At 33.0% G+C, this 21,025-nt stretch overlaps 2 protein-coding genes across 2 annotated transcripts; both read left to right on the top strand.

Annotated features, from left to right (window-relative positions):
• Nucleotides 1-4,741: 4,741 nt before the first annotated feature.
• LOC102660228 (probable protein S-acyltransferase 14) lies at nt 4,742-9,912 on the top strand. The gene is made up of 7 exons (XM_006587829.4): nt 4,742-5,296; nt 5,889-6,108; nt 6,197-6,288; nt 7,237-7,360; nt 7,441-7,526; nt 7,916-7,981; nt 9,318-9,912. The coding sequence occupies exons 1-7, from the start codon at nt 5,087-5,089 to the stop codon at nt 9,441-9,443; spliced, it is 924 nt and encodes a 307-aa protein (XP_006587892.1). The 5' UTR covers nt 4,742-5,086; the 3' UTR covers nt 9,444-9,912.
• A 2,572-nt stretch (nt 9,913-12,484) lies between these two features.
• Nucleotides 12,485-20,906, top strand: LOC100795264 (probable galacturonosyltransferase 7). The gene is made up of 10 exons (XM_003534569.5): nt 12,485-12,890; nt 13,754-13,785; nt 13,912-13,968; nt 14,364-14,423; nt 15,833-15,908; nt 16,001-16,050; nt 16,748-17,049; nt 17,925-18,279; nt 18,374-18,907; nt 20,072-20,906. The coding sequence occupies exons 1-10, from the start codon at nt 12,719-12,721 to the stop codon at nt 20,348-20,350; spliced, it is 1,917 nt and encodes a 638-aa protein (XP_003534617.1). The 5' UTR covers nt 12,485-12,718; the 3' UTR covers nt 20,351-20,906.
• Nucleotides 20,907-21,025: the final 119 nt, after the last annotated feature.

Here is a 21,025-nt window from a genome sequence, read left to right on the forward strand (position 1 = left end):
CCTCCCTTGCAATTCTTTCGCAAAATCCCTGGCTAATATGCAGTAGAATGCATGAGCTAAAATAATAAAATATAATTTGGATACTTATCCTAATATATATTAATCCAATCTAAAATGAATCTGCCTAATCTATATTATGATCTCAAAACTTAATTTTGTGACTAAGATTAGAAAAAGTACCCAAATTATATTTCTGTCACAAAAGTTAGTGAAAATGCAATATTTTATATAAAATATTGAATTATGACAAAATATTTTATAAAATGCCCAAAAATAGAAAAATAATCAAATTTTGACTCAAAATAACTTAAATGGGCCTAAATTTTACAATTTTAACAGAGAGAATATAATGTACATATTTGTTTGTTTTAAAGGAAAGAAGCTTAATTATTGCATTTCATTCATGATAAGTGCAAAGATAAAATTGAAAATATGCTCAAACACATGGTGGCTAGCATAAAACCTAGATACTCTAGCTACGATGTGAGCATCTTGGTTAGCTTGCCCTCTAATTAAACTCATCCTTGATTTTGGATAGAGAGATAGATGATTTTTACAATTTGCAAGTATGGAATAAAACTCAGAAACTCCATTAAAACTACTGTGAAGGACATCCACAACGGCTTTGCAGTCAGATTCGAATTCAATGACAGCATTAGCGAGGTCCAGTTGAGGAATCCATTTGAGAGCTTGGAGAAAAGCCCATGCTTCTGCCTCCCTCGGGTCTGGTCTCCCATTTGCTGTTACTGTCTTGGCATGAACATACTTGTTACTCGCGGTAGGAAATTTTCACAAAATTTTTCAAGTCTGACATCCAAGAATGTAAAACTTAAAATTACTATATATTCTTAGATTAATAATTAAAATATTATTTGGGTTCAAAAAATCCCCAAATTACACGTTATAATATATCAATATACTGGAGCAAAGTTTTGAGGACTGTGTGAGTGGTGAGGAATAACATAACATCATGCCAACCTACTCTACTCCCCTCTTTCTTCTTCCTCCTCTCATTCTCCATGTATTGTTTTTGTTCATAATGTAATAAATTAAGTGAGCAAATGGAGTAATCTTTTTTTTTAGTGTTCAATTGGGGTAATCTGAACGTACGTACCAGGCCATGCTTTAAGGTTTTAACATTCAATTAAATTAGAATTTTCTCTTAGGAGAAATTATTAGCATGCAAAGATTGTGTGTGCCCAGGAATATCTATATATATATATTAAAATTTACCATTTATGAAAAAAAATTAGTAATAACACTTAATTATGAATCACAGAAAATTAACACATACTAGAGTGATCATCTAGAACCATGTAGGCGTATACCTATTAATTTGTCTTATTTCCATTTTTTCTCTCTTTCACTAAAAATTTATCATTCTCAATTCATGGCCACACAATTTCTTCCTTTCTGGCAATTTCTCTTAGTCCCCTTGTGATATTCCCCCTTCATTCTAAGTATTTCATTTAATTCTCTTCCTTTTTTGTAATTTTATTTTTCTACTTCTATCTCCTAGCTGGTACTTGACATTTGCTTTTACCTTGTATATAAGGGATGATATAGGACAGTGATCAGTGTGAGACTTAGTTAGGCTACAACAATATCGAAGACATGGGATGTTTTTGCTCCCGAGGTACGAATTGAAGAAAGGAGATGATAACAAAGACAGGAGCATTGCAAGAAGCCATGGCAGTGACATGGTGGTGTTGGTTGTGCTGCTGCAGCACCTTCTGTTGGAAGTTGTCATCATCATCATCATGGAGATGGTGGTGGTGGTGGAGGGTGCGGAGGTGGTAGTGGTGGCGGCGGAGGTTTCAAATTAAGGTTCCACCATCAACATTAATTACTACATAGGGAAATAAATGGTGGATATTCAACAAGCTAGCCAGAGAGAAAGAGAAAGAAATGTAAGTTCAATAAATTATATGAAGGAAAAAAATTATAGATGGATATTAATTAGTAAGTATTTGAAATTATCAAGTGTTCAAATATCAGTCCTTATTTATTATATATATGGATACTGAGTTTAGTTTGTATTAGTTACTGTTTGGTTCGTTGTTTTTTTTATTGATATACTTTTAGAATAATAAAAAATATCATATTACTATTATTTATGATTAGAATTAATTTTATGAAGGAAATAACATAAATAATTTTTTTCCCTTTCATTATTTTCTAACAATACTTTTAATTTTTAAAACAATAAAATCAAGGCAAATTATTAACAAAAGTAAGATTAAGCAAATTAACCAGTACTTAGCACCTAAAGTTTAGGGTGTTATTGGATGATCATTAAATTTTTTTTATTGTAAAAATTTACGGTGATTTATTACTAGCATTACATGCGCGTACATACCTGCAACTGCAAATGTTAAATTACAATCAAAGGATCTATATGCTAAACACTGAATGAGTACGTAGTATATTTGTATATGAAATCAAATCTCCTTTCAAAATTAAAAAAAAATGGAAAGGAAGTTTTTTTTTTAATTAAATTATCTTTCCCATAATAATTTCGTTTATCTATTTTGGAAAATATAATAATAATTATTTTATGTTTTCCTCTATTCTCATGATAAATAATTAATTCAGTTCCTGAATTTGTAATGTGCAGACATCCTAGTCTTTAAAAGATAACAAATCAAATTTAATTATTGGATTTGCTAAAAGTTTGATAATTTAGTTCAAATGTTAAATATTTCCGTCAAAGCAAATAAAATGTCTTACGTGACATTTGTGAACGGATTTATCAATGAAAATTTTCCTATTGTGTTGCTGGCTCCGATGATGAGTATGATGGACTGATTTGATTTGTTAGTGAAATTTCAATGAACTAATTAGAAAAATGTCACAGGCAAAATTGAATTTTTACTATTTTTTTTTCTTTTTTTCCCTCTCTTTTCACAATTACCATTTCTTTTATCTTTCTCCTTTCTTGCACTCATTTGCAATGAAACTCTCAAGAGACCCTCACCTTCTACACTTGATGGTGACAACTTTAGCCTCACCGACAATGTCAAATCCTTCAAGTTTGGCAACACTTCTAGTGCATTAATTGGATCCTATCGGTCACACCACCGCAACAACCTCCCTTCCAACCAAGTTAACACACATCCTTTATTTCTAACATGTTCTCATAACAGAGAAATAATAAATAAAAAAACACACAACCCCTCATTCTCCCACCTTCTTCATTTGTTTGCAAGGCCCTTGACAACGATTTGGTGGTGTAAGTTTTTATTTATTTATAAAATTGGAGTAAAATTGAAGTGAGAGAAAGGAAATGACTTAAATCCATGTTTCGATACAAGAGTGGCTTTGTCTAAGTGGTAATTAACTAGGGGAAAAATGGAAAAGAAAAGTGTCGCCATCATCCAGATCTGTGATTGAGTAAAATAACATGGTGTTGTCGCGCATAATTGAAGTTACAATAATGGTGAAGCCGTAAGAGCATCCATGGATCTTGAATGCAATTCCTTTGTTAGTGGTTCTTTTAATAGCGCTTCACGTTGTCACCTTGGTAACCCTAACCCCAATTTCTTTTCTTTATTTTTTTTTCCACCTCAACAAATTTAACCAAAATTATTCTCTTTCGATCTACTCCAATTTGGTGTATGAAATTGTGTAGTAAATGATAGGAATCTTTTTTAAGTGTAAGAGGAAAGAATGAAGTTTCATTTAATTTTAAATCCGAGTGTTACTGATATGGTTGTTGTTTGCTTCTATCATGTTAATACTATATGCATCACATAAAGAGAGGACAAAGGATCTAGAAATTAAGTAATTGAAGTTGGGGGCCAGGCATGGCAATGCATATGGTGTTCAAGGATTTAAAATTACGATAGAAAATATAGGATGTGGTTGATGCATCAAAAGTGTTGTCAAACTTAGATGATTTTATGTTGTCAGCAAGGCTAAAGTCGTGGGTGTCAATGTAGAAGTTGAGGGTCTCTCGAGTTTTTAGTGTAGATGAGTGCAAGGAAGAAAAGAGATAAAATAATGAGTAATTATGGATAGAGAGACAAAAAATTAATAAAAATTTAATTTTCCGTGATATTTTTCCCACTAACAAGTTAGTCCATTAAAATTTTACTAATAAATCAATCCATTATACTTATCACCTGAGTCAACAACAAAGTAAAAAAATTTCGTTGACAAATTTGCCCACAAATGTCACATAGGATATTTTGTTTGCTTTAATAGAAATATTTAATGGTCAGACTAAATTATTGTACTTTTCACAAATTTAAAAATAAAATTTTATTTTTTTATCTTACTAAAGTATCATCACATTACAAATTCATATTTAAGGACTGAATTAACTATTTATAACTATTCTTATTATCTTTTCTTTTTTCATAGTTTACTCAATCTTTTGATACTCATGTGTTAGGATAATATCCAGCAACACATTTAATAGAGTCATCTTCAATCACTTTTTTTTTATCTATAAAATTTGAACTTAACTTATTTAAAAAGAACATCTAATTAATATCACTAATGATAACGACTTATTAATCTATTTTATTAAACCTATGACGCCTTATTTTCCTCTTGAAGCAATCAAAAGTATATTGTTTGTAATTCTTTATTCCTGATTATATTTCAATTTCTAAACAATGAATTTATTATATGTTTGCAATAATGAAAAATGGTCTCGTATACTAACTAAATTCCTAAATTATACACAATTTAAATTTAGTATATTTTAATTACACTCCACGCGTCAAACTAATTTTATCATCGCCACTGATACAGCAATCATCATCATCATCGGTAATTTCAACAACATTTCAGGTTGACACGTCTATGCCCAAAAAATTTCCCAATTTTCCATCCAATTCTGCATAAACCCTAGATTCACGCAAGCAAAACTTTCTTTTTTCTTTGCCTCCGGAATTGGAGCACCGCCATATCCGGTCGCGTGTTTCCTCGTTCGGGGACATTGATGATTCTGCTTGTTCCGCCACTGGCTGCTGTTGTCGTGTTCCGCTTCTGGGATCACCGCCCAGTGCCTAAAGGAACAATCTTTTGGCGCTAAATTGTGGTGGGGTTCCTCTATTTTTTTCTTTTTTTCTCCAATATGTATAGATCTGGAGCAGGCATGGCTTGGAACGTGTTTAGGTTCTGCACTGCCCTGAGAGGATTAGGCTCGATCATGATACTAATGGTTCTTGGGGTTGTGGGTGTTACCTATTACGCTGTTGTGTTGACTAATTTTGGACCTGCCTTGTTTCTTGGAGGCCTTGATACTCTTATCTCCTTCGTGGTGTTGATCTTGTTTCATTGTTTGGTAAGCTTCGATTATGTTTTTGTTTTAAAGAGAAGAAAAAAAGAAGTAATAAAATAATAATATTTTATTTTTGTTTTGGGTGGAGGGTGGGGAGGGGAATGTGAATATGTGTTTTTGGCATTTGGGTTTTGAATTTGACTTTAAAACCAGGAACTTTTTAAAAACAAATTAGAGGAAGAAGTGAGATAATTTTTAAAATTTAGCTTGCTTATTATGGATCATGGGTTTATATGGTGTAGGTTGGAGAATACTATTTTGGTGATGATTTTGGAAAGTTTGAATTTTCTTACCAAGTACGACAATAGTTTTATCCCACTAAGTGAGGTACCTCACACGGATTACAAGAGGACACTAAATTCGGTTAAAAATCAAATTTTCATGTATATTATTCTTTTTTGGCGAGTAATTGAATAAAAATGTCTTATTTTACCTCCGGGGGCCTTTTCTCTTCAGCATTTCAAATTAAGAAATGCAGTTTTACTAAAGAATAAATCTTCAGAATAATTAAATTTTGAGACCATTCAGGTATCATGTCTTTTAGTATGTGGACTGAATGATAATGGTTATTTGATGTTTCGTTTTGATTATGCAGTTGGTTATGTTATTGTGGTGTTACTTTGCTGTTGTGTTTATGGATCCGGGGACTGTGCCTCCTAACTGGAAGCCTGCTGCTGATGAGGAGAGAGGAGAGGTTGATCCGTTGAATGGGGTAGAATTAAGTAATCTGCAGTCTGATCCTGCAAATCAACGGTTCAGATACTGTCGGAAGTGCAGTCAGCCCAAGCCACCTCGATGTCATCATTGTTCTGTTTGTGAGTTTTGGCACACCAAAGTTTTCAGTTGATATTGCTAAATTGAAATAAGTGAGGATAAGTTTGACCTTTTCTTGTTTGATACCAGGTGGACGTTGTGTACTGAAGATGGACCACCATTGTGTCTGGGTAGTTAACTGTGTTGGGGCATTAAATTACAAGTATTTCCTCCTTTTCTTGGTATGGAAACCTTAGCTCAAAACTTCTTATGTCAACTGATTAGTGATCACTCATGTGACTTGAATGGTTTTCATAACATCTTCCATGTCCCAATTTGCTTATCATACCTTAGCATGTGTGGAAAATGGAAATGGTTATTTCTTTAATCATATCTTCATTGGATCCTTAATATTGGATGCGGATATCTGCAGTCTTAATTTTTTTTCCTTTTAACTACACTGCTGGCTCTCTATGTTGTACCAAAGAACCTTATATTGTTAATAACTTGACCAGTTGATCACTACAGTCTACACTTCACATTATCAGTATAGAAAAAGCTGGTTTGAGGCCATTATTTATCCTCTGCAGATTCCTTAGGAGTTTCAAGAATGTGTTTCATTTCATTACCATTATCACCTCTTTAACTTAAAATTTTCAACATCATCTTTGTATGAGGTGGTTGTTCCTTATCCTTTTGCCTTTCACATGCTTCATCTTTACAAACATCCATATTTCTGGTAACTTTGTCATATTCAGCTTGTTTTGGAGGTGTTCATTGTTCATCCTCCTGCTTTTCAACTTCTTCATATTCACATGAAGTCAGATATCTAGCAAGTAGCAACTTAATTGTTATCATAGTGCTTGTTGGAGCCTTCTACTATTTGAAAATCAGTTTTTCTTAGTGTGACTTTTAAATCATTTGATTGGAGCCTCCAAGTTTCTAAACTTGCAACTTGATTGAGAAAGTGTCTGGGTAAACAACTTAATTTAATGCTTGTAGAACAGTTTCTTAGTGCTATTTTATATGATTAGATAAAACGCATAACATTTGTAGTAACTGACTTGTGATATTCTTTCCTGTTACCATAAGTGTATAACATGAAAGCTTGTGAATTTGTTGTGTTATTTGTAGCTGCCATATCAGAATACTGTAATTATATAATATTATTATGTTAAATCTTATTGCAGGTCTACACTTTCCTTGAGACCACTCTTGTGACTATATCATTACTGCCACATTTCAAAACATACTTTTCTGACGGAGAAATTCCTGGAACACCTGGCACTCTTGCCACAACTTTTCTTACTTTTGGTTAGGTCCTGAAACATGTTTTCTATTTGAGTTGTTGGTTTCATATTTGACTTTTTATAACACTGTTGGATTGACTGCAGTTTTGAATCTGGCCTTTTCCTTGAGTGTCTTGGGATTTCTTGTCTTGCACGTGTCATTGGTAGCTTCTAATACAACCACTATTGAGGTAAAGTTTTGCACTCTTTTCCCTTTCCCTTTTCTACTTTAGAAATCTGTTAACAAGGAAAAACTTATTAACTCTGTTTTCATGCAACTTGCTTTTATTTGTTTCATTTAGGAAGTTTGTCCTTACATTTTTTTTCTGTTTTTTACCCAAAGAAGCAGCTCTGGTCCGAGTTGAATGACAATATTTATTTGCATTGAAATTGTGAATCTTTGATAATGCATTCGCTAGTCATTCTGAAAAAGAGTTAAATTCCTTTTGTGTGCATTGCACCGTGTTTGTGAAAATATTATTGTGTTCTATGTAATACTTTCTAATTCTTATCCTAATGGGAGGATAGTTTATGTACTGTGGGTTCTGATAGAGTTTTTTTTCTTCATTCTTGTGACCAGGCATATGAAAAGAAAACTACTTCAAAATGGCGTTATGACCTTGGTCGTAGAAAAAATTTTGAACAGGTTTGTGCATGTTCGTTCTATTGGTATCTTTTTACTCTTTTTTTTTAGATGTTCTTTACAGTTGGTATTAAACCTGTGGCATTCTAAATCCTTAATAAATGATTTTTAACACAACTTTCTAATATGTGTTTTAACTACCCAAGCACTAATTCTATCTCGTCAGTGCAATTGAACAAAAATATACTGGGATGATCAATGTAAGACTCACTTTCACTTTGATCTGTTAGGAGAATATCGTTGAGGGGCCCTTAGGATGTTATTTATGTAAACAAAAATAAAACATAAAACATATTTAATGAAAAGGAAAGCATTCATTATATTGGAAACACAAAAATCATTTAATTCTTGCTTTTCTAAGTAATTGAAACTATTTAATAAAATGTATTAAATGCTTCTTAATCAATATTAGATAGCTCTTTTGCTGGACCCTAATTCTTATACTATTGCTGTTCAGTGTTCAAGAATCACAATTTGTAAAACATCTATCAATTCCCAATCCAATCCAAACATGACATTTTCTTAAAATGTCAAATGTATATTAGCTGCAAAGGGTAGTTTATTTGACTGCTAATTTAGGCTCTAAGGAGTGATATCCATTATGTTGGGTGTCATTTATTTCATTGAAGTTGGAATAAAATGGTATTTCCTTCTGGTAAGAACTAGCTTTCGCATAATTGTTTTGCCACCCTTATTCCTCTCATTAAGCAGCTACACTTCCAACCAGTGCACCACTGATGTTGCAACTTACAAACAAAATTAGTCAGATGATATGCCTGGTCACTTTTAGACTGTGATGCCATAAGATTAAACATTTATGTATAACATGTATAGATTTATTAAATATTAATGCATATATTCAATTATTTGTGTATATGTTTGCAAAAGAATCTAGATATTATTATAATTTTTTCTGAAAGTACATAGGAAATTAACTGGATTCCAGAGTAGGCTGCCAATGAACAATGGCTTAATAAGTAGGTTTGAATAGTGTTGGCAAAAAGACATGCCTTATTCTGGAATAGGACAGTTTCCTTTTCCCTGAATTTTTATATAACCTAAAAAATAAATCTAGATGGATTTGGCTTCATTCAGTCATATGGTTTGGACTTTAATCTTAGTCAATGTCCTTAGCATCATTTTCTTAAATAAGAAGACTGCAATGTGCAAATACTTTAGCCAACTTCTATAAGTTCTGGAGATGGTTTAGTCCATGCACCATTAATTTGACCAAACTGCTACTGGCACTGGCAGAAGCAGTGGATAGATAGAACATTACAAAACTGGCAAACATAGGTCTAGTTTCTATGTTATGATTTATGTTGTTATGTTATCTCAGGTTTTTGGAATGGACAAGAGATACTGGTTCATCCCTGCTTATTCAGAGGAAGATATACGAAGGATGCCTGTTCTTCAGGGCCTTGAGTATCCATCAACACCAGACTTCAATGCCCAAGAGTTCTGAGAGCCATTGCCACATCAGAAGAGAAACTGTTTTTACCTTTTGCAACAGAAAACATGGAGCATCCATAGCCTCTTGTTTTGGTCTCTAAGAGAATCTGTAGCATTGAGGTATTTAAGATCCGGACGGCAATTTGTTTGCATAGGCACTTGGCATGATTAATGTTTTTTTTCCTTCTTTGATGAGTCGTGTGCTTGTGCCAAGTTCAAATGGTGAGCAACGAGGAGCTTGGTTTAAAGGTTTGACTAGTTAATTGATGTGTTCAAATTCCTGAAAATGTTATCTCACTCACGATTAAGAACTATACATGGATTTTCACCTGTTCAATTTTTTACCCTTCATTAGTCATACACTGATGTTGCTTGGAATGATTGTCGATTGAAGTTTTACAATCAACTATTCCTTTGCATAGATGATGTTCAAATGTAATACGAATTATACTTTCCTGTAAATATATGCAATTCACATGTCATTTGTCCTACTTTGTAACCTTAAGATGTTATCAGTTTTTTATCAACAAATTTTAATTGTTAATTTATTAGTTTTTGTTAGCTATAATCACTTATATGTGCCAATAAATTAACTATACAGGAGATAGAATCACACTTTACATTGCAAGAGAACTAAAGAAAAAAATATGAAGTTTCAGATATGTAAACGTTTATATACAGTGGACTTACCAAAGCAAATATGATGACATTAACTAACATCTAGAGTAGGGTGTTCAATCAGAAATGTACCTGCTTCAACATATCTACATGCATCACAGATGCCCGAGGCTTTGACCACCTATACTGAATGTACTGACAACATAATGATCACTGGTTGTCCACTACCATCTATAGTTATTTTCTTGCTTTAGAGGTTGGGAGAATTGATTTTGAATTGTTGAATGTGATTGTGATCTTTGTCTAAATTTGAATCACATATTTGAATTGAAATGTGTATTTTATTATTATTATAAAGTGCTGGAATTGATTTCTACCCTTAAAATAAATAAGAATTCAATTAATTACATGAAATAGAGTTGTGCATGATGTGGGGGGCATTTGACCTTTTGATGCTCCGTACGATTGTCAATATGTTAAAGTGGACCATTGTATTCCTTGTCAACCATTTGATGGTAATAAGTGGAGAAGCAAATTGCATTCCGTAACACATGCCATGGCAAAGTATCATCGACCACTTAGAACGATTGAGTTCAACCTAGGCAAATGATCCTTCAATTAAGGATGATCTTTTCTTCATGCAAACGCAGCTCTTAAACTTCTCTTCAACAATAACTCGTAAATTGATTTTGTAATGTAAAACCTATTAAACTTCAACTTAAGTTATTGCTTCTTCTTCAGTCACTTCATATATAACTTCCTCTGACAAAGTGATATAAGAAAAATGTTGGTTTTCCTCTCGTTATGCGAATTTATTGTTTGTAGCCTTCGCAAACTGATTGGATCAAGAGCATCTTGATGCTCTCGAAAGACTAAAATTGTTCCTACCATTAAATTTCTCAGCCCAAATTATGTTTTTCATCTCTCAACTTTTGTTGGTGGATTTTGTTTTTTATTTTCTAAAAAAAGAATTAATCAATTTTAATTTTTATAATTTTCTCTTTTTATATTTTGTAGTCTTTATGGTTAAGTGTTACCATTGAATGATTATATGACAATCGCGTAACCTACTAATCTGATATATCAGTCATATGTTAAATTTCTAGATAAATTATGCTCTTAGTTTCTTATCTTTTTGTGAAATTTACTTTTAGTTTCAATTTTTGTACAAGGTTTAATATTTAGGTTTAAGAAATCACTTTTATTCAAAGTAAATTTGACTTGATTTAACTTAATTTTAAGAATAATTACTAAGTGGATGATATCAAATTTAAGAAGAAAAATAATCAAATACAACCTTATCAGATTTCTTAGTTTATCATCTAACATGTGTTATGGTTTAGATTATATAAGTTTTTCACCTTTTGCTTTATTTTGTTGTTTGTTGAGTGGTAATAAATCTATATAGAGTAAAAAAATTTATACCATCATTTAATTACAAATTATCATGTGTATAATAAGATTGTTAAATTTTATAATATTTATTTTAAAAGTTATACTTGAGGTGATTTCTAATTAGTTGATAATTTAAAAATTTTAAAACTCATGATATAGGAAAATTAAACTATAAATATAATAAAAATTAATTTAAAGTATCAAATATCTTATCCCGTAAAGTAATATATCTATCTCATTTCATGTTTAGGTTTTTTTTTTTTTTGGGATTTTGAAAGAGAAATTTGATGTTTAGATTTTTTTTTTGGGTATAGAAAGAGAAATTTCATGTTTAGATTACTAAAAGATAACGTATGCACTATATTGATTAACATTTTAACTATCAACTAACTTATTTATTTTTGTTGTTACTTATTTTATAATTTAGTAAAGCTATCTTATCTTATTTTTCATGTTCCAAAAAAAAATCATATCGTAGTTTATCTTATATTAATTCTTTATTAAAATTTATTCTTCGGAATTAAATACAAAATATATTACACAGTAAAAAATCATAATTGGTACAAAATGAATTTCAAATTAATTCGTGCTAATCAAGTTATACTTAATATTAAAAAAAATCCCTTTAAAAAAATATTAAAATAAATTTATAAAATCATGCATATAGGTTTTAAATTAGATTAGATAAATTCGTTTTAAAAAAATTAACTTTAAGATTTGGTGGAATCCAATATATAATTTTTATCATTTATTATATTAAATGAGATCGAATATAAAATAATATATATATATATACCGAAACTTAGTGATAGTAATTTCCCTTCTTTAGTCTTTACTCACTGTAATTTTCCCCTGACAAGTTTACCTAATACCTACCATAACCGGTACAACAACAACTTAGCCGACCGTTAGATCCATCTTATTAACTCACACTCTCATATCGTAGGGCTGGGAGACCGAGGCTCACGTTAAGCGCGCAAATGAAGCTCGTAGGAGCAGCGAATTCTGCTGAACAAAACTAACTCAGTCGGCGGTTGAGAAAGATTAAAAATTAAAATACACCAAAAATCATTTTAAATAAAATAAAATAATTATCTCTGGAATCCAATAAGCTCACGAATATCTCAAAAAGAAAAAAATAATAAAAAGCGTGAAGTAGAGTGAGAGGGAAAGAAAGAAACACACACACATAGAGAGGTATATTATCTCCCCATAGAGTGAGAGAGAAAAAAAGAGGAAGAAAACAACAAAAAAAAAAACAAAAACAGAAAACTGATGAAGAGCGGTGGTGGTGGTGGTGGTGGTATGGGCGCGCTTCCGTCGTACGGCGTCCCGGCGAAAAGGCGGTGGAAAGGGCTCGTAGTTGCGGTGCTCGGTCTCGTCATTCTCTCCATGCTCGTCCCTCTCGTCTTCCTGCTCGGTCTCCACAACGGTTTCCACTCTTCCGGTACGATCTCGCCGAGATCTCTCTCTATAAATTCCCTTCCATTCTCCCACATTCTCCCTCCGCAACAGATCCACGTCAATTTCACCTCCGATTTCTATCTTCTCACACTGCGACGTGCTCTAGATCTATCCTTTTCTCGCGCTGCACGTGAAACGGCGTCGTTGAATCCTCGCTTGTTCCGAATCGACGAATCGAGTTTCCTCTTCGTCTGTGCTTGTGTTACTTCGAGCTCGATGAAAGATCCGTGTGCTCGTTTTCTTTTTTATAGTGAAAAAAGTAATAATGAGTATGATAAAACTTTTAGATAAGAGTTATTTAGGTGATTTTGGTGTTGTTCTTCCATGGAATTGGAGTTTCACCTGAGTAATTTACGTCGCATTAAATGCCATCATGTGTTACCGAAGTAAAACTCCAATTCTGGTTAAAAAACAGCACGAGCAAGCATATAAGGAATTGCATCTAGATTTATTGTCAATAATAGTAATAGTAAGAACGCGTTTATGAGGGAAAAGTTGAATGTAGGTATAATTGGAATACGAAAACCTCACAGGACGTACAGTTTTTCATTCAATTTTGAGTAACGTGAGGAACCTGCGTTCCACTTATTTTTGCAAATAGTGATGTTCTGTTAATGATTATATAATCTGTAGTGTAGTGGAATTCTAAAATTAATGTCTCATGCTTCGGATATATTTATGCGTATTTATTAGCATATTTATGTGTACTTATTAGCAGTGGTCATAAATGCACTATTATTTTTACTTGAACATGCTCTGCTAATCATAGATCTTGTGCCTTGACTTGATTTCTTTGTTTTTTTTTTTTCTGACTCTTGGATTCCATTTATCATTGCGATTTTGCAGGATATATATATGAACAGAAGAGTACTCCTTCGGTGAGCTTTCAATTCAAATGTATCTGTGAATAGTTACAAATTTTCCAGCTCGGTGTGTTATCATTGTATTGATGTTGTTGTGTGCTTTTGTTTTCTTCCCTTCACCTCTGTTCTTTTCCAATTCAGAATGAGAAAAGTCTTGAAAGATATGATAGACATGATGTTGGCCATAATGAGTCTGAGGTATGGTGGTTAACACCCTCCCCAAGTTATTTGTAGCTCTCCATCATTCTTAGGCGAAATATTGTTGGTCATAGTTGTGGTTAAGTTACAGTTGTCACCGATTGCAGAAAATAAAAATTCCGGCATAATTTGTTGTTTTTAAGAAGTCAAATGAGTGAATACTATTCAATTTTTTTATTGGTGTGCACAACTATTGATGGTATGTTTTCAAAACAAAGAAAAATGAGCAAGCAATTCATACATTTAATACTCTCTCAGTAATCAGTAATGAAGTCTAAAAGAAACAGATAACCGTTGCACAAACATTATAGAACTTATAACACAAACATCCAAAAAGTTAAATCTTATCCCCCCAAACCCTGAATTCATGTCTTTTTGGTAAATTTCTTTTGCAGGAAGGACAATCAAATCATGTGGAGGATCTTATCACAAAGTTTGAACCAACTCTTCCAAAGGTTCTCTACATAATATTGTGGTGGTTAATTTTTATACTTGTTTAATAAAATATTGCATCTATAAACTGATGATTCTCTCATATCGTTTAATTGAAGAATGTAAACGTACATGTTTATTCTTGCCTACTGTAATTGAAAAGAAAACCGAACAGTGGTTGGCTGGAGGGGAATGGAAGGGAGGGAAGGGGAAATAAGAGGGCGAAAAAAATCCCTCCCCTCAGATTTTGCTTCCCTCCAACATTGGGGGGTTTGGAGGGAGGGGACAATGCTTAGAGTTTGTGAGTTGTGCTGACCTAATTATTCTTTTTATGCTCAATGGTTTGATTTGTTTACTCTAAGGTTATAATAGTTAATTACTTTAGTTTCCAACCACTTCTCTTAATTAAAATCCCTCCTATGCACTCCTTTGAACCAAACAGACTGAGAGTCAATCACATTTATGTAACTGTCATCATTGTAAGGTTTTTGGTTCCATGTCAATCTTAATATTTCATCCATGTAAGTTGTTGAGGATTTTGATTTTTCCTTATAATTATAGTGAAATAAATTGATTAGAAAAAAATGGGGAAAGGTACAGATAAAAAAGGAGGATAATAATTTCCAAAAATAGAAAAAGAAAAATACATAAGAGAACAAGAGAATATAAAAGCAGTGTATCAAAAGGTGCCCAATCTCTAAGCATTTTTTAAATGGCAGTTTAGAAGAATATTATTATCTCAGACACTTAGACAGTTATACATAATGCATATGGTTTAATCTGGTTATATAATAGTATAAATGATAATACTAGTATTAGTAGTATGTAATTTGTATAATTGGGGATACTTTCCTATCCTAATATGATTATGAGATTCAGTTATAGTGTAAGAGAATACTCTTCTCTTTGTATTTTCTTTTACTGTATTAGTTCTTGTCAGTTATAACTGTCGCTGTCAGACAGTTACAACGGACACCTCCAATCTTACTGGTCCTTATAGTATATAGGGTTTAACTCAGTGACTTTTGTACTTCCCATAAAAGATCAATAAAAGTTTGTTTTCTATTTTATCTGTAAATCTAATATATAGGGATTTAAATTTTATTTGGTGTCTTTATTGTCTGCATAAGGATTTAGTGTGTGAATTTTTGTTTTGAAGTCTTTCAACATATAAAAATTAAAGATTACCCAGATGGTGAGGCATTGGAAATTTAGGTTTCCATAGAATTCGAAGCTTAACTATTGAATTTAGTGCTATTAATTCTTTTCTCAAGTTTTTTTTTTATCGGCAATTGTTATTTTGTTAGTTTTTTGTTAGCCGGAGGATCGAACCCACGACCTTTTCCTCTTTTCCTTCTTTCTTAACCACCCAATCAACCATATCTACAATATTTTTTGGCGTAATCATTAATTATCAATAATTTCATGTCAGGATGCTCTCAAGAAATATGCTCGAGAAGGCAAGAATGATTCCAACAATAAGGCTGGCAAAGATGATAAACAAAGAGGTGGTCTACTGATTCAAGATTATTTACTTTCATCATTTACCTTCTTTCTCATTTCCTTCATATTTTATGCTTTTAATTTTAATGATTTTCAGGTTCTAAGGCGCCACCTAAGGGTGTTCTGCAATCACGTCCAACTTCAAATGTAAGCATATTACTGTAAATGGTTGAAATTTCTGTTGAACACATTAATCAAGTAATTGCACTAAAAATTCAATTCATAATATTGATGCAGGCCCCAATTTTCACTAATAATCTAAACAAGCACAAATCTTGTATCTAGTATGACTATTACTATCCTAATCCAATAACATTCACAGCATACTAAGAATTAACATAATATAGACAAACTCATGCTCTCTAACACTGCCCCTCAAGTAGTAAAACTGTAAACAGAAAACATAGACTGGGTTTTGCAGCAGTTATGTGAAAAAGAATGCAAAAGGAAAAATCTGAGATGAGAAACAGATAATGGCATACAAGACAGTTCAAGGTTTGGGGGGGAACTCTATTCTGCACAGTGGAAGGGAGGTCATGGTCATGATGGAAATCGGAATGTACTGCTCTTGCCCCTTGTTGAAACTCTATCTTTCAATGATTATTGATTGCTCAGAATAGTTTAATTCATCACAAACTTAGACTCCCTATTTATACTAATAATATAGGTCAACTACTAATATAGTACAACTAATACAAGCTCAGCCTGATAACATTCACTAGCTCAGGTTATTACATTAAGTTATATAACTGGACTCAGTATTATTCTCCAGCAAAGTTCTTTACATGCTATTTTATATATTGGCATTCATGTAACGACTTGAGCTGATTAAATTCTGCAACAGAATCCTAGAAGTGGTCAAGTTGAACAAGTCAACCGCCCTAAAACAAGCACTGCCGATGAAGGTGGAAAGTCATGTGAGCTCACATTTGGTAGCTATTGCCTTTGGCAACAAGAACATAGACAAGAAATGAAAGATGCTCTGGTTAAGAAATTGAAAGACCAACTATTTGTTGCTAGAGCTTATTATCCTAGCCTTGCAAAACTCCCAGCAAACGATAAATTGTCTCGCCAACTGAAACAGAATATACAGGAGATGGAGCACATGCTTAGTGAATCTACCACAGATGCTGATCTTCCACCAGCGTAAGATGTTGTTTCATATTATATTTCTTTTCACCCTAAGTTTTACCTGTCTGATCTGTTTGAGCTGCTATTGGAATTTCATAGTTGCAATTGGGCAAAATCTCTCCTTCAATCAAGTAGTCTTATAGAAAAGTTATTAAATTTCAGTTTTTATATCTGCTTGCAGATCAGGCTTTTGGTGGTTTTCTTGATTCCAGCTTATTTTCACATTTTCAGAGTCTAGTTTTCTTGAATTCAGATGATTTTCACGTTTTCAGAGTCCTTAAAGTAGTTCAATTGTCTAGAACTTCAGTTCTACTTAAATACTTATTTTGACACCATTTATGGTTCCCTAGACAACTATTGGCCTAATACATTATTCTCCAAAGCATAGCCTTATCTTTCTTTCTTGTCTCAACTTTGTTCCATCATTGGGTTTAATATGTCCTTTATTTTGTTTTACCTCAAACCAAAAGCTATTGCTGTCATCCTCACCTTTCAGGATTGTGATGAATCAACTTTCTTAAAAGATCAAGGTTTTAGGTGTTAGCACATGAATGGTTTTATTATCTCTTAAACACACCCTCATGCAAAAGCCTTTGGGCTTGAAGCATGAACAATGCACTGGCTCATTTTTACCATGTGCTGAAATTTAACTTTTATTTAGAAGAATTGGGGGCCAGGAAGGATCAAACTTGTGACCACTTGGTGGAGGGGTTCTAATATCATTTCATGAACCAACTCTCCAAATGCAAAGCTCTTAGGTGTAAGCATATGAATGGCTTTATTATGTCTCTTGACAAGGATTGACTGCACTTGTTTCTTGTTTTTTTTCCTCCGTTAAAATGCTATAAATTTGCAAGTAATTTTACATGGCAGTCAATATTATTTTACAGGGCTGGGAGTTATTCAAAAAAGATGGAAAATACAATAACCAAAGTAAAATCAATCCCTGTGGTTTGCGACAATGTGGACAAGAAATTGAGACAAATATTTGATTTGACTGAGGATGAAGCCAACTTCCACATGAAACAGAGTGCATTCTTATATAAACTTAATGTTCAGACAATGCCAAAGAGTCATCACTGCCTGTCACTGAAACTAACTGTAGAATATTTCAAATCCTCGCATTATGACGAAAAGGCTGATGAAGAAAAGTTTATTGATTCTTCATTGCACCATTATGTTATTTTCTCTAATAATGTGCTTGCAGCTTCAGTAGTCATCAACTCCACCGTATTTCATGCAAAAGTATGTTATGCTTCTAGTCATGCACTACTAATTTGATAGAGGTTGAGTTTAGGGGCTATAATAATCATTTACTTGTTGCTGCACAATGTTTCAGGAAAGTTCAAATCAGGTTTTTCATGTTTTGACTGATGGAGAAAATTATTATGCAATGAAGCTCTGGTTCTTGAGAAACCATTATAAGGAAGCTGCTGTTCAAGTGCTGAATGTTGAGCTGGACATCCAAAAGGAAAATCCGTTGCTTCTATCCTTGCCTGAGGAGTTCCGTGTTTCAATTCTCAGTTATGATAATCCATCCACAAACCAGATTAGAACGGAGTTCCTTTCAATTTTTTCTGATTCACACTATTTACTTCCTGATTTATTCAGCAATTTGAATAAAGTTGTGGTTCTGGATGATGATGTTGTTATCCAACAAGACTTATCTGCCCTGTGGAACACAGACTTGGGAGATAAAGTGAACGGTGCAGTGCAGTTCTGCTCGGTAAAGCTGGGTCAACTGAAAAGTTATCTGGGTGAGAAAGGTCTCAGTCAGAATTCCTGTGCTTGGATGTCAGGGTTGAACATAATTGACCTGGTGAGGTGGAGAGAGCTTGGTCTTACTCAAACTTACAGAAAGTTGATAAAAGAGGTAAGTAACTAAGTTCACTACAATTGCAATACAATCTTTTCAGAATTGGAAATAAAGGTATTGAGATAATCTTGATGAATATAGTTAGGCTAGCAACATTTACTTATAAACTTATTTTGGCCTGACCTATTGCAGCTGTCTTGATTTTGCCTAGCTCAAGTTTCAACATGCCTAGCCCACAGACTAAAAAATGCCAAAATCAACTATTAATCACTTGAGTTTAGAATTTAGATTAGCTTCTAACTTAGGAGAGCTTTTTAATGGTTTATGACTAAAGGCAAGAAGTTAGATGAAGTTAGTTTTAAAAAAGTTGGCGTGCACAAGTTGATTTTAACTTTTGCAAGAAGTTTGACGGAATTTACTTCCTTAGAATATTTCATTTTTCTTTTTGTACAATTTCTTATCATGAAGTTTATCCAAACTGGCCCTAGAATTAATAAGTTTATTCTTTTGAAGTTTAATGAAATGTCATTTTAAAACAAATATCTATCTTAAGTTACAATTATTTTGAAAACTTTTAATACAAGTCAATTAAATAAATCATTTGGAAATTTGAATTTTAAACTTTATAATTAGAATAAAATAAGAAAATGAGCTAGGAGGCAGCCTGAATAACGCGGATTCTGCATAGGGCTGAACTTGGCTAATAGTTTATTGATCTGAAATTTTGTCCCAGATGAGTTGGGTAGCCCAACTTGATCTAGTTAGAATTCAAAGTAGTATTGGAATTAGTTCAACTTTGGATAAGAACTGTTAGCCTCATATTATACTTGTAAACTAATACATGCAAACATCATGTTTCTGAATACACCTCTGCTGAGTGGTATCCAACTCAATCACTTCATTAATCACTTTCTGAAGCCTTTCTTAATTTATTCTATAATACTATTAATTGGACTTGGATTATTATTTGGCCTCACTTTCACTGCAGGTTTCTTCTGTTTTTTAATTTAACTGCTGGGAAATTTTGAGGGAAGGGAGCAGAATAAGTCTTTTACATTTTGACGACTCATGTTCTGCTTGGTCTGTATTGCAAATATAAAATTACCTAAAAAATTATGTTAATTTATTTGCTGTATTGTCTTTAATGATTTGTATAAATTGATATAGGTTGTATATTTTGGTCCCTTTTACATTTTCTGATCTTTGTATTTCCTTGTGTAGTTTACAATGCAAGAAGGATCTGTGGAGGGTATTGCATGGCGGGCAAGCTTGCTCACCTTTGAGAATGAAATATATCCACTCAATGAGTCGTGGGTTGTGTCTGGACTGGGTCATGATTATAAAATTGATACTCAGCCCATTAAGACAGCTTCGGTGCTACACTACAATGGGAAAATGAAACCTTGGCTTGATCTGGGAATTCCACAGTATAAAAGCTATTGGAAGAAGTTTCTGAACAAAGAGGATCAGCTCTTAAGTGATTGCAATGTAAATTCATAATAAGTTGTTGTTCCTGTGGTGCATGTTTGGGAAATTGTAGGGTTGATCTCTTAAACAAGAGGATGCCTGTGCTTTGGGTGCTCAATTTTCTGATCTAGTTTTCGAAGGGGTTTTGTGGAAAGAAGCAATGGTGGACCGGTGGTGATGAGCTTAACACACCAATTAAAAAATTAATCACTCAATAAGGAACCTGTAAACTTCCCTGCATCTCTGGCAAAAGGATCAAGAAGTCTGAGTAGCCTCACAGTTTCCAAGATAGCTAATTGGTGTTGAGGTTATCCTCACTGTGCCGGTGGGCACTATGAAGATTTTTATACATGAGCAAGGCAGTGGTCCATGAAAAATAACTCAAAATATAAAGACAGTAAAATTGTTTTTTTCAAGATTTTTTATTATGCTACATGATGTAAATTATTGGTAGCCGAGAAACAGGTAGAGCTATTCCTTCTAGTTCTTTCCATTCATAATTTGCCCAAAGTTTGTTCTTATTCGATGACAAGAATGTTGTCCAACAGCTCTATAAATGAAAAAAAGTAACAATTTTGTCCTCTAGCAATTGTTTAGAAGTAACTACTCTTTGCAATTCACTATTGTTTACCGTATCAATGAAACGCGCCTTTCATGGGGAGTAGGAGCCAAGGTCGGAGTGTGGTATTTCGCTCTCTGGATGTACGC

This window comes from Glycine max, chromosome 9 (assembly GCF_000004515.6).
Source record: "Glycine max cultivar Williams 82 chromosome 9, Glycine_max_v4.0, whole genome shotgun sequence".
NCBI classification, from domain to species: domain Eukaryota; kingdom Viridiplantae; phylum Streptophyta; class Magnoliopsida; order Fabales; family Fabaceae; genus Glycine; species Glycine max.

What these genes read in the sequence shown, in the direction of transcription:
- LOC102660228 (XM_006587829.4), top strand. Translation starts at nt 5,087, where the DNA reads ATGTATAGATCTGGAGCAGGCATGGCTTGGAACGTGTTTAGGTTCTGC. An exon ending in TGATCTTGTTTCATTGTTTG is followed by an intron (nt 5,297 to 5,888) that starts GTAAGCTTCGAT and finishes TTGATTATGCAG; the next exon opens with TTGGTTATGTTATTGTGGTG. An exon ending in AGTATTTCCTCCTTTTCTTG is followed by an intron (nt 6,289 to 7,236) that starts GTATGGAAACCT and finishes ATCTTATTGCAG; the next exon opens with GTCTACACTTTCCTTGAGAC.
- LOC100795264 (XM_003534569.5), top strand. Translation starts at nt 12,719, where the DNA reads ATGAAGAGCGGTGGTGGTGGTGGTGGTGGTATGGGCGCGCTTCCGTCG. An exon ending in AATCACGTCCAACTTCAAAT is followed by an intron (nt 16,051 to 16,747) that starts GTAAGCATATTA and finishes ATTCTGCAACAG; the next exon opens with AATCCTAGAAGTGGTCAAGT. An exon ending in ACAGAAAGTTGATAAAAGAG is followed by an intron (nt 18,908 to 20,071) that starts GTAAGTAACTAA and finishes TTCCTTGTGTAG; the next exon opens with TTTACAATGCAAGAAGGATC.